Below are 13373 nucleotides of genomic sequence, written 5' to 3'. Positions count from 1 at the left end.
ACCCAACTGGAAACCCGCGAAAGTTAGGTAGTGATGAACTTGCTAGAAGGAACATTGATGAGTGTCATTAGTGCAATTATTGGGATCAACAGGGAAAGAAAAGACCAAGTGGGCACTACCTCGCTGGCTATTTTGGTTGCATATTTGACATGTAATAAAGCTGGCGTGACCTCCAGGCCCGTCAGGTTTCTGCCTTTAATGGACTCTTCATAATCTTTCCTATATTCTTTCTAATGTGAGTAGGAAGGAAACACAAATTAAAAAAAGAATCTTTATCACAACTTATTTCTCAAACCTAGGAAGAAAAAAAGATTATAACATTGACCTTCTATGTATGGCCTTTTAACTGGATCATAGTTTTGCTAACAGTCACACGTTTGAAATGAGTCTGATTATTCTGGAAATTCTTTGTCTACAGCAAAAGAGACTCAGCTATTGAAAAGCCCTGTTGGGCTCCTTGTTCACTTGTCAAACGCTGTGACTCAGGCGGCCCCACTCCCTGCTTCACAATAGGGCAGGACAGCAGAAGGTCACAAGCGCCATCAGACTCTGAATCCATTGTCATCTCTCCCCAGGCAACAACAGATTTTACTTCTGGAACTAGAAGTAAGTGAGGGGAAGATAACAATGCAGAGGAAGAAGAGCCTGAGGGCACCAAATGCAAATTTGGCCTTTTTAATTTTGATAGGATTTTAAATTTACAGAAAAGGTGCAAGACTAGTACAAGGAACTCCCACAAACCCTTTGCCCACATTCACTAATCATATGAAACTATGTTTAACTTTTGATTATTTGGCCTTCTATATACCAGAAAGCTCTGTAAAATGCTACTTTATTAACAACGATTTATCTTTATAGTTGGAGATATGCCCCATGGGGGGAGAGGTAAAATGCAATCCAAAATAAGTCTGTTTCCCAGTGAAAACAGACTTCCTAACATTCAAAATAAGATTCCATTCTTCTCTGCTATTGGTTAAAAAGGAAAAAAAACAATTTTTTTAGATGCTTCCGGTTACATTTCTAAAATAGGAAATATGGCATCTTGGCTTTTGCTGTTTTGATAAACATCTTGATTACTAATCTTTTGTTTGGTTGGGGTTTCCTATTAAGACAAGAGCAATCCAAAGCCAATGGTGGGTCTGTGCAGAGGGAAACTCTTCATTTGTCAAAGAAAAATTTATATTACATTCAATATAATTTGTTTCAGAGTTAGGAGTAGTTTGCTATGCTCTAAGGCTATGGAAATGAGAGTTGAAATAAAACATATACAATAAATGTTTACTATTCAGAATATTTGTTATAACCGAATCATAAGATTTCTGAGATGGAAAAATTTTAGTGACCACATGTCAGTAAAATTTCCGTCATCTACAACTTTTGGATAACAGAAGGCTGGACACATTTGAGGGCAGAGTTTGTTTTTAACAGCTTGATGTATGTTTGCTGTGTGGTGTGTTTTTGTAGAACTTACCCCACTTTGCATCTGTTGAGACTCTTTGGCGGTGATGTACGTTGGTGTTTCAAAGTCCAACATGGGCTTTCCTCGTTCCTTTTCATACTTTTCTTTGTATTTCACCTAGTGATGAAAAGCCTTATTAGATATAACTCCTCTGATCAATTCACAGACAGAGGCCAGTTTAGGGATAGTTTGTAACTGATACATTAGTCCACCTGAGTGGCACCTCATTGCCACCCAAAACAGGTTCCTGTAGTGTTTCAGATCTAGTACTTTTTGTTATTGCCTGGGAGAAAATACCATTACTGTCTGCAAGGCATAATAGGATTTATGTTCAATCCAAGGAGATGAAAGAATCACTGCAGAAGAATCAGCTGAGAGAAGAAATGTTGAGGAAGGAAACTCATGGGGAAAGCCACCCATAAGATGAAGGTTGGACAAGATCTGGTATGTGTAGATGTGAACATTTTAACCATAGCATCTAACCATATTTCTGAGAAATATCTCTAGATTTTCTTTTGTAAGGACTTTTATCAGAGACCTGGGGTCCTAATTTGATAGATAACACACACAACTTTATTTATATGTCAATAACTGGGTCGATCATAACTGGTCACATATTCAATGCAGTCAATATAAATTCATATAGAAATGAAAACTACTTTACATGTTGGATGACTTAATAAATTTGACCTTCACAAAAGACCCCTCTGAGCTATTTTACAAATACAATATTCTCATCCTCATTACATGTGATTAGGAGTGGGGGCAGACCATAGATATTCAGAAATTGAAAGTCAGAGAGACAGAGGCCCTTGTTCACAGAGCATCTTAATGGCAATGCTCAGTCTCAGCAATCTTGCTCAAAATAGAAAGCTGGGGATGCGGGCTGCTTCCCAGATGACACGAAGACACTTCCAGTAATTTAGCCCTCTTTGTGAATGCCCAACAAGAAACCTAAATAATGCTAACCTAAATAATTTGTGATATAGGAAGTCGTGTGACAACAAACTCCTTCTCTGAGTCCTTTCTTTTGAGAAACTTTATTTTACAAATTTTGCAATTTCTTAAATACCCTCAGATATTTCGGTGGTATATCTGATCAGGTCACTTCTCTGCTCAAAATCCTCCTAAGGCTCTCTATCATCATTGTAAGGCTTACATCCTTAGTGGGGGTGCAGACTTGTGAGGGCACAGTGGGGTTGGTGTGAGGGGTCTGTCCCCCTTGTAACATAATACGTATGCTTCCAGCCCCTGTCAGTAATCTGAATAACACACATTGCATACACCGGCACCGTGTCTCCAATACATGTCGATGCTCTTATTTAGAACATAAAGTTTTGTTTCAAAACGCCGCTAAATTCCAAGCCCCCTTATATCATTGGGCAGTTTTCTCCAGCAATGGTTATTAAAACTGTAACTACCATTCTGAGGGGGAATCCATGAACATTTTTGACACTGTGGCTGAACGAGCATCAGGACAGAAGGCGGTCTTGATTGACTTACTATACTCTGTAATTCTGTGGCCTCCTTTAGATGAAGTTGCTCCAGATTATCTGGTATTGTGTGGTAGTGGCCTTTACTCTTCTCATAATTCTTCTTGTACTGGTACTGAGGGGAAGGTGGCATAAAGGCACATTGAGAGAAAAACTGCTCAGCATTTCTGTTTTTCCTCTTTAGGTTAGACATTTACGCAGCAGCAGCATCAAGACCAAATTAAAACCAGCAAACAGTAAGTGGGCGGTTACGAAAACCTTTTAAAGGAGGAAGATCCACATTCTGTACTGCCAGTTAATACAGGATGGTAAATACATTGGTTATATGGCTTATTCAAAGTAGGTTTTAAAAGTGAAAAGTGAAAGAAATCATTCCAAACCATAATTCCATGTCCTTAGAAGGAGGGAAGGGCTTAGTTAATTGGGAAATAAAAGTTTAAATACTTGAAGAATAAAAGCATTTTTATGTTCTGAGAGATGTTACAGTCAGTGGAGAATGGATAATGTTTAATTTGGAAGAATGCATTGAAACAACAGAAGAGTTTTCTAAAGCTAGCATCTCAGGAGCAGAGAAGATGTGTGTGAGTTCAGCAAAGGAATTCAGCCACAAATGGGTGAAACATGCTGTTTCTGTAGCAAATGGCTGAGCTTACAGAACTGGCAAGCTGACTCGTATTCAGCACGTGATTCATTATCAGAGATTCCTTCATATCAGTCACAGGTTTGTGAAGTTTCTTCAGGTCAGCCTTATATTTAACCTGCAAGTCCAGGGGAAAGAAAGAAATCACATAAATAGGAAATGGAAAACAGTACTAATGGAAGCCATGCTACGATATCCCATATCCTGAAACAAGTGCTGGAGATGGTGATGAAAAGAACACCCCTAGTTTACAGTAGCTAAACAGTGGCAACAACTCAAGCGTCCATCAACAGATGGGGAAGTAAAATGTGGTGTATACATACAAGGGGATTATTATTTAGTCATAGGAAGAACTTCAGTTCTGACAAATGCTATGTCATGGAGGAACCTAGAAAACATGGTAAGTGACATAAGCCAGACAAAAAAAGACAAATATTGTACGATTCCACTTATATAAAATTCTCTAATAGGCAAATTCATAGAGACAGAAAAGAGATTTATAGAGATTACCAGGGGCCTAGGGGGAGAGAGGAATGGAGAATTATTGCTTAATGGTTGTAGAATTTGTTTGGGGTGATGGAGAGAACGGTGGTATGTGGACAACACTGTGAATATAGTCAATGGACTCAATTATACATCCTACGTGTGTGTGTGTGTGTGTGTGTGTGTGTGTGTGTGTATTCATTTAAGTAATCTCTACACCCAGCGTGGGGCTTGAACTCATGACCCTGAGATCCAAGAGTCATATGCTTTTCTGACTGAGCCAGATAGGCGTCCCTCAATTGTACATCTGAAAATATTTAAAATGGCAAATTTCATGTTATATATTTTACCACAATTAAAAAAACACACACACATACCTCACTTGCAAGATTGTTAGCATCTTTCATGACTTTGTAGAGCTGGCTGTCTTTTGGATTGTATTTTGGTGTTTTGCCCTTCTCTTTGTTGAAATTTTCTCGGTATTTAACCTAACAGGAAGTGCAAAACTCCAAATTATTTCTGAACATCAATTATTTTGAAAACTAAGAAACAGACGAAATATAAATACAAAAGAACATGTCCTATGTAAAGTGATCATACAACTTGTTATCCGAATAGGACACTTGGAAGCGTAAAGAAAAGCATAGCTAATAGTTATGTTCATCCGTTCATCCCCTAGGTCTTAGCCCAGTCATGAAATATACGGATGCTGAATGAAAGAATAAAGGTGGCTGCATCCGGGTGGGTTCTAGAAGTTCAAATGTCATTACTTGTGCCTGTTAAGTTCCCACAGTTGACCCAAGTATGAATCCCACCCTTGGGATGTAATCTTACTACCTGAGGAGAGGTGCCAGTAAGGCCCTCACAATCGATGTTTCTCTTCCATGAAGAGAGTTAAGCACACAAACATCTAGACACACCCACAAGTGGAAAAGTGGGGAATGAGAAAGGCCTGAGATGTTCGACAGAAAGGAGAGAGAAGGTCCTTGGTACGCCTTCATGATACCACTTTTCCAAGCTCAGCACTTTTATCAAAGACTGAGGATCTCTTTTGTTGCTACTATTGCACTTTCATTCTGGGAACAACTTCCTCCCACAGGTTTTTCACATGAGAGCTGCCACTCGCCCATCTGTATTACCTGGCTGCTCAGCTTGGCTGCCTTCTTGGCCATTTCAATGTCTGGGCGACCAAGCATGCTTAACCCATGGCTGCCTTCCTTACGGTGCTTGGCTCTGTACTCCACCTGAATCAAAGAAAACCAAGATGGGAAATACATTCTAGGGGGTGGGTGCCTTGTCCTACTTGGTGGCGGTGACCTCTGGGGAGCAGGTACATTTTAACCACACCCTTACCTCACTGGCCTGTTTGGCTGCCTGCGTGGCCTTCTTGATGTCCGGCCGATCGGCCACTGTGGTGTAATGCAGGTTTTCCTTGGCATCTTTTTTGTAAGCAACCTTTGTTTGGAGAAAAAAGAGTGTTTACTCACTTGGGAGATATGCTACCTTTGAAAAAGTCCTCATTAAGCACAAGGAAACTTTTTAGTAAAACCAAGCCAATTTTTTAAGCTACTGTATTTTTTAAACTACCAGACAGAGAAAGTAGGGCTACCACTCACAGGAAACAGCTCAATATGCTCCAATTTAGGATCCACCGGCTCAACAGAACCCCTGAGAGTATAGAGGGGTAGGGGGACTTACATTACTCTGCTTCTTGGCCACTTCCATAGCATGTTTCACCTCTGGGGGCTCCAGCATGATGGAGTAGTTGGATTTCCCTTTCTCCTTGACAAACTTCTTTTTGTAATTTGTCTAAATAAAGACAGAATTATTTATGTGAGCAGAGGAGTCTGGGAACAGAACTGATTTACTTGAGGAACTGTGAGAAGACCTCCAGGAAAATCTGTGACTTGCTATTTTGGCCTCAGTGTGGAACCTGGATCTCTGATCCATATTCTAGCTCTTCCCGGTCATTTCTGTCCTGGAACCCAACACTGGAAACACATAGCAATCTTTGGAGAACTGACTACAAGCCAATTAAGTTCTTTCATTTGCCATTTCTATCTGGGAAAAATACATGGAACCATAAAGGGCTCTAAATATATAATACCATGATTATTAAAGCATCACTGATAAGAACAAAGTGGGCAGAAATTACGGAGATACAAAGTAGTGATTTTACTTCTATAAAATTGTTGAGCAGTTTAATGACAGGAGAAGCCACTCTTAATCAGCAATGCTTCCACCTTTTACTAATGCTGGTATACTAATTTTTACAGCATTTTTACTAATACGGCATTTTTACTAATGCTGGGTTACTAACATCTTATCCTGCAGATAACATGCCCTGTGGCAAAACCCACATTTTCTCTAGTTGCCATAATTGGAAACCTAATAAATATCAAGTCCTCCTTTGAAGCAGAATTGAAAATTCACAAATGGGCATCGATGGTAAGGGTGAAGCGACATAAAGGAAAGCCCTTGTAAGCAAAAAGGCAGCTTGTGCCGGATTTCCCTGGGTTCTACGGTAAAGTGGTATTGCTGTGCCAAGAGTTGTGGGGCTGGTCACTTACATCACTGACATTCTTGGTCACTTCCTTGACGTGAATAGTGTCCCTGGTCTCTGGCAGTGTTGTGTATGAGCCCTGGGCCAAGTGCTTCTTGACGTGGTCCTTGTACTTGTTCTGAGGGAATCCACAGAGAGCTTGTTAGAGTGTCTGCTTGGGGCGTTAGCCCAAGATGGAAGGAGAGCATATGGTTGCTAGAGGATTACCTCAGACACCAGATTGCTGACAGTCTTTGCCAGGAGGATCTGAGGAGTGTCAGGCACAGCATGGCAGGTTCCTCTTTCCTTGACATGTTTCTCTTTGTATTTCAGCTACAGGGGTGAAAAAATATTTCTTTAGTTAGTCTGGGTGTCCTGTATATATTTATTCAGTCCCCAAATCACTAGACAGAGCTGGGAAAACAGCACCACTGACACAGGATGAACATTAAACTCAATAAAAGATTCGATGTTTGGAAATCTTGGAAAATGTACAAAAGAGATGTTCTTTCTCTCTTGCAAGTTGAGGCTTCAATAACAATCAAAATGGATTTCATGATGAATCTTTCTTTATACACCTAGCCTTACTTCAAAGGACTTTCAAATATGTCATGTGATCTGCCCCCTGAAGCCTGGGAGGCATTACTGTTTCTCCTTTACAGATGAGGAAACAGCAGCAGAGGAAGAATATGATCACACAAAAATGAATGTTTCTGCATAGAATCCAGCCAGAACTTCAGTTCCCAATTCTTGCTGTGTGAATTATCTCGTGGTGCAGTATAAAACAAGAATGAACACCTGGATTTAATGGTTTCCCCCTGCTGTGGCCCTACTCTGCCATGTGGCTGGTGTTCAAGGGGCAGGGTCGTATTTCAGGACTCACGCCTGAGCTCCTACACCAGCAGCCTTCTCTGTCGTTCCTTGGGTGTGGCTGGAGACTGTGCCACAGAGGACAGCCCCGAGTGAGGTGAGCCATCATGGAAGGCACCGGATACTTACGTCACTTTCTATTATAGAATTCCTCAGGGCCAAGACCATGTCTTTATCATCAGTGACAGAGAGCTTGCAACCCTTGAGGAACTCTCGGTCCAGCTTATATTCAAACTGAAACAGAAGAAAGGCAGAGGAAGAAGCGGGCATTTGATTAAATTTGTAAGGGATCCTCCTTTGAAGGGCACTATGACGACTTGCTGCTGGAATGGGGGCAGAGGCTTCCTGGCCCCTCACTGCGTGCTGGGCTCCCCCTCTCCAGCCCCGTGGCCAGGACCAAGCCCTCCCAGCCTGCTCACCCCCAGTTTCCAACCCCACCTGCAGGAGACCAGGCTCCACGGCAGCGGCTCTGCTTCCTGTGCTTGCCTTCCACCCCTCACACTGCCCCTCCCCCCATCCTTACTGGATCTCAAGTGAACTAGGCTGACACCCGCAACAGTGGCTATTATGAGTAGTCTTTCATTTTTTCTGCCTCAGGCGTGTCATAGAGCCCAACCCTCTCTCCCATCTCACATCGCTCTGCTGCAGGGATGACTTGGCTGCCTGGATGAAGTCCGGTCGGTCAGGGGTCCACCTCCAGTGGGCTTTGTTGGCCTCATACAGTTTCTTGTAGTCCAGCTGTTTATAACAAGATGGAAATCAATCATTTTGGTCAGTGGACTGAATTCATAACCGCATGTGGCACAGAGGGACTCCTCTTGCATTTCAACAGACAACATTATCACTGTTCTTTATGCAAGAGAGAGCCCCAATTAACATTTCTGTACAATTTATGCAACTAGTCAGCCATTTAAAAGGTCATCTTGTGGGACCATTTGGTCTCAAAATAGGGGCTAAAAATTTTAAAGGCCTCCAGGTGAAATAATCCTAAATCTATCTGCCAGTGCAGCTTTATCATCTTCAGAGTCAAGTGCCGTTAATTTCTAGCTAAACTCAGGCTTAATTGTCTTTTTAATTATTAAACTTATAGTATTTATTTCATGCCAGGCACTCTTCTAAGTGCTTCATAACTATGAACTCATTTTAATCTTTATAACAACCGCATGAAATTGACAGCTGAAGAACCGTGGAGAGGGCTAAACAACCTGCCCAAGGGGAGGCAGCTAGTAAATGGCAAAGCTGGGACTCGAACCTGCAGAGACTGGCTTTGGAGACACTTGCACACTTGCTAGACTTTCACCTGAGCTCGGCAGCTGGTGGCCTGGGGCCAAATCTGAGGTACAGGTGCTACATAATTTAATTTTTCCTTGGAAGAGCCCTCACTATCAGGCACATTTCTTTCCTCACTCTTTTTCTTTTTAGTCAACTAGGTACCTTTTGCACATAATAAAATCTGCATGCTTTTGACAGGGTTGCTTTTGGTGCTATTCTATGAGGTTTCCCCCCATGTTATTATGAAACTTTTCAAATATACAACAGAGCTGCAAGAATCTGAGAGAATACCCACCCATCCATACATGCCTGGATTCTACAATGTACATTTTACTGCATTTGCTTTTTCACACACCCATCCTGCTACCTATCGCTCAATCCAACCTCGGGACACCTACAATACCTTTTCTACAGCCAGCCCCTAAAGGTGTCCGCTGACCCTGATAAATATATGTTCCCTCTGGCACTAGTGGGCATTCATTGAGTTATTACAGTTTCATTATTTAACCATCTATATATCTTTTAAAAGTCAATACTCCTCTAAATGCACAAAAATGTTTCTGTGGTTGAGGCTTTAAGATGTCCCACCACAAAAAAAGTAAGGAGTCCGTGCAGGGAGATCTGAAAAGGAGAAAGGCCTAGGCCAACCTCTGATAGCCTCAAGTAATTGAAATGTGTGTGTGCGTGCACGTGTGTGTGTGTGTGTGTGTGTGTGTGTGTGTGCGCACGCATGCGTGGGTGTGCATGTGCTTTCCAGAAGAAGCAGGTTCTAGGATTCAAGGCAGGAGGAGGATACAGAGGGTGGAGGGAATGAAAGATGCTGAAACACTTATTTCAGAATAAAATCTCCTATTCTTCAGCCACCTAGCACACAGGCTGAGGGGCATGCCATCTGTCGTACAGGGTTAGGCCACCTGTGCTCTTCCCCGTCTCCTTTGTGACAACCAAAGGCAGCATTTAGATTCCAGCATCATTAATCACGCTGCTGGGGCCTAACTCTTGATCCAGACTCATTATAGCTCAGTCACCTGAAGAGATGTAAAAGGAGGTCATGTGTCCTGCAGAAGCTGATAAATCCCTCATTAGACTTAGGGAAGTTTCTGGAACTTACATTGGTGTTGACCTTGTAGGCATCCTTGGCTGCTTTGATATGAACAGCATCTGGCACAATGGTGCAGTTGGACTTATTTCTTTGGTAAACTTCTTTGTATTTCAGCTGTGGGAGGAAACACAGTGACAATGTTAATTTTTTTGGTGACCTAAGCATTTTAAAAAAATGACAAAAAATTAAAACCACGACTGTAATACATAATGCTTCTTAAGACAGAATAACCTGTTGTGAAGAAAGAATGTAGCCATGCACATTCCTGTCTCAGGTCTTAAAACTAGCTCCCCAGAATAGATGGAGTATGCTCACCAGGGTCACTGTAGGATTTATGTCCCCTAAGCTTGGCTGAAAGGGCCATGTGTGTTTTCCTTTCCCCAAATCAGAAAGTCCTGAGTTCAGCACATCTTGAAAACTGCTGATGGAAGAGAAAATCCCCCCACTAGCTTACCCAGATGTTGTTAGTCTTGCCCTCCTTCTGTGCCCCCACACTTCTGCCTTTTACCTCATTGTGTTGTAATTATGTGCTTACCAGTCTATTCTTCCACTAAGTTGAACCCCTTGAGGACAAAGATTGTGCACCAGTTTTGAAAAACGAAGGAACTGATGGGTGCTGTCCACTACCATAATTGCCAGAGCCACATCTAGCAAGTTGGGCGTGTGTGGGTTTGGATGGGAGAGAGAGAACGGGAAAGCTTAGCCTCTGTGGGCTCAACAGGTACTTGCCCATCCTGGGCCTGGCGTTTCTAGCTTCACCCACTTCTGCTCCTCTTAAATCCAGGCTCTGGGACACCCTCGGGGTCTTCCCACTACTTGTTGCAGAGGACTTTGGGTTTTAGTGTTCAGCCTGAAGTCAAACTGTTCTAAGGAAGCCCCTTATATCATATGATTCGTGATATAAATCACGATCGTCTGCCACTTTGCCATAGACCTAGTAAATCAGTATTTTTAGGGAAAAATCCACATTTTTCATATCTCTGGTTATTGTTATAATCAGAAAGTTTGAGGGAATGGATACAGAAATGCTTCGTTTTTCTACAGTTAGAGGGAATGGACGGCTCCACACAGAGGATCTGATAGGTGTTTATGAACCAGTGATGTTCATGTTTGAAGTGCCAAAACTTATTTTCACATAAAAAACATTTTAAAAATGTTCTATACGTTTCTGCCTTCATAAACAGTGCACTGGACGTAATTAACATTTTTCACGGCAACTCCGGGTCAGCAGTGTGAACACATTTATTTACCTACCAAAGAATTCCTGTGCACCAGCCATAGTCAAGGTTTTGGGGTAGGGATGAACTATTCTACAGTTGTCTTTACTATTCTTTCTTGTGCCCATATAGCCATGGAGTTCTTTAAAAATTTTAATCTATTTTTTAAACTAAAAGGGAGATAGCCTTCAACCACAGAATCTAGCTACATATCTGAAAATTTATTAATACAATTTCTCCTCAAATTCAGAGTGTTAGAATTTAATGGTTACCTTGTTCTTCTGGGTCAAGATAAAGCTTACAGAACATTAATAGCACACTGCGTTTATGGCACACTGCGTTTTTCAAAATGGCCTCAACAATGCCACAACCCCTACCGGCACCCCCTCCATGCTTCTCTGCAATGTGATCTTGCCATTTGTTCATCCAAGGTGGCACTTATCTCTTCATCCCTTGAATCTGGATATGCACCTTGCCTAGCAAAATATGGTGAAAGTGACTCTGTCAATTCTAAGAGTAGCCCTTACCTGGTCTGGAAGTTTCTATCCCAGGCTCTTGGAACCCTTCTACTGTGCTTTGACATGTACAAACCACATGGAAAGGACACATACAAGGGTTCCTGTCTATGCAACAGTTCAGCTCTTAGCCCATAGCCATCCTCAGCTGCCAGCTATGTGAGTGAGCCATCCTAGATGTCCTGGCCCACCTGGGCTTCAGCTGCCTGCCAACAGCACATGATGGAGAGGGTCCACTCATCTGTGCCCAATTAGTTCACAGAATCATGAGCAAAAAAAGATGATTCTTGTTTCAAGCCACTGAATTTTAGGATGATTGCTACACAGGAATAGATAACTGGAAAAGGGTTTATTATATCATGTTAGCAAGAGCCCAAGATAACAGGTGCTGCAAAGCCATTCTTGTACTTACATCACTGACTTCATCTTTGACCTTTCTGACATGCAGCAACATGGGTGTGTCGTGGATTGTGGTGTAGCCTCTGGGTTTGGCCTTGTTGTATTCCAATTTATAAAGTATCTGAAGGAGAAATGAAAGCAGAAGGAGACAATATGGTACATCTCAATTTATAATACAATGTAATATAAAACATAGACACAATTTTTTTTGGATTTTTTTAGTGTACATAAAGGAAAGACAATTCTATAAACTCAACAGGTAATTTCATGCTTTCTGCAAAAGCTCCACTGCCTCTAAAACGGTGTGTCTGCCGATTTAGTTGAAATAATTCTTTATTACAAAAGAAGAGTTGTAAGCATACCAGGACATTTAACATCCCCGTCTCCCTCCCACTAAATGGCAGTAGAATCTTCCAGATGTTGTGACAATCAAAAATGTCTCTCCGTATTTGCAAATGCTCCCTGACTTTGAGAATCCATTCAGTGTTTCTTGCACTTACATCACTAATTTGTTTGTTGACTTTGGTAGTACGCAGGTGTTCTGGAGTATCCACAACTGAGGTAAATTTGTCCTTTGATTTTTCATAGTCTTTCCTGTACTTGATCTAAGTTGTAGAAGAGAAGAACAAGTTAACTTGAAGTAGAATCAAGGGCTTTAACGATCTAATTTTCTTCTTGAGAGAGTCCCACAGCAAATCGTAGGATTAATACATAAGTCACAGATGTGGGGAATGTGGGGCATGGTGTCATACTTTCTCTCTTAATCCTAACAGAAATGTTTAATGTAAGTCCATATTTGATAGTGACAGTGTAATAGAGTAGCAAATAATAAGTGACATTTTCTATATTTGCATACATGTGGAAACTCAGGCCCAGAGAGGTTAAAAGACTGAACTAAGGGACACATACAGAGTGAATCTCAGGTCCAGGACTGGACCCTTGTTCTCTGGACTCTGACAGGTAATGATTACTTACAATACGCTGCATCAAATATGTATAATGTCTTAAGGCATGTATCCATATCAAAGATGAAACAGATATCAAATAAAAAAGGAGTATACATGGTATAAAGTACTTATCATTTTTAAGAAGACACTCACTTTCGTAATTTCCAAGTCACGGGTTGTTTTCATGCACATAAGCTGTTTAAAGCAGTTACAGATACAGAAAGCACAACATAATTTCATGCACAACTATCTGCTGATCACATCAGGCAGGACACAGGAAAAGGTTCAGGCAAACCGGATTTTCTATGTAGACCTCATCCCCTTCATTTCACGTATTGATTTGGTGTCAAACATAAGTGATAAAATGAGTTTCTAATACAAAAGACTGATTAAAAATTGTGTTTTTTGGGGGGAACAATGGCATTTTACTAACA

General features: G+C 41.3%; 1 protein-coding gene across 1 annotated transcript in view; it reads right to left on the bottom strand.

Moving 5' to 3' along the window:
* Window positions 1-13373, bottom strand: part of NEB (nebulin) — a 202298-nt gene that overhangs the window by 28003 nt on the left and 160922 nt on the right. Inside the window, exons 114-128 of the mRNA XM_049615651.1 lie at window positions 12493-12597; window positions 12006-12113; window positions 9871-9975; window positions 8121-8225; window positions 7617-7721; window positions 6846-6950; window positions 6646-6756; window positions 5774-5884; window positions 5429-5530; window positions 5215-5319; window positions 4453-4563; window positions 3606-3710; window positions 2963-3067; window positions 1472-1576; window positions 120-230 (exon numbers count right to left, since the gene is read on the bottom strand). Coding sequence (XP_049471608.1) covers window positions 120-230; window positions 1472-1576; window positions 2963-3067; window positions 3606-3710; window positions 4453-4563; window positions 5215-5319; window positions 5429-5530; window positions 5774-5884; window positions 6646-6756; window positions 6846-6950; window positions 7617-7721; window positions 8121-8225; window positions 9871-9975; window positions 12006-12113; window positions 12493-12597 — 1599 coding nt within the window. The remainder of the gene's footprint in view (window positions 1-119; window positions 231-1471; window positions 1577-2962; window positions 3068-3605; window positions 3711-4452; window positions 4564-5214; window positions 5320-5428; window positions 5531-5773; window positions 5885-6645; window positions 6757-6845; window positions 6951-7616; window positions 7722-8120; window positions 8226-9870; window positions 9976-12005; window positions 12114-12492; window positions 12598-13373) is intronic.

The sequence above is a fragment of the Panthera uncia genome, assembly GCF_023721935.1.
Source record: "Panthera uncia isolate 11264 chromosome C1 unlocalized genomic scaffold, Puncia_PCG_1.0 HiC_scaffold_3, whole genome shotgun sequence".
In the NCBI taxonomy this organism is placed as follows: domain Eukaryota; kingdom Metazoa; phylum Chordata; class Mammalia; order Carnivora; family Felidae; genus Panthera; species Panthera uncia.
Note: the sequence above shows the minus strand (reverse complement) of the source record. Positions and strands in the feature narration are given on the sequence as shown.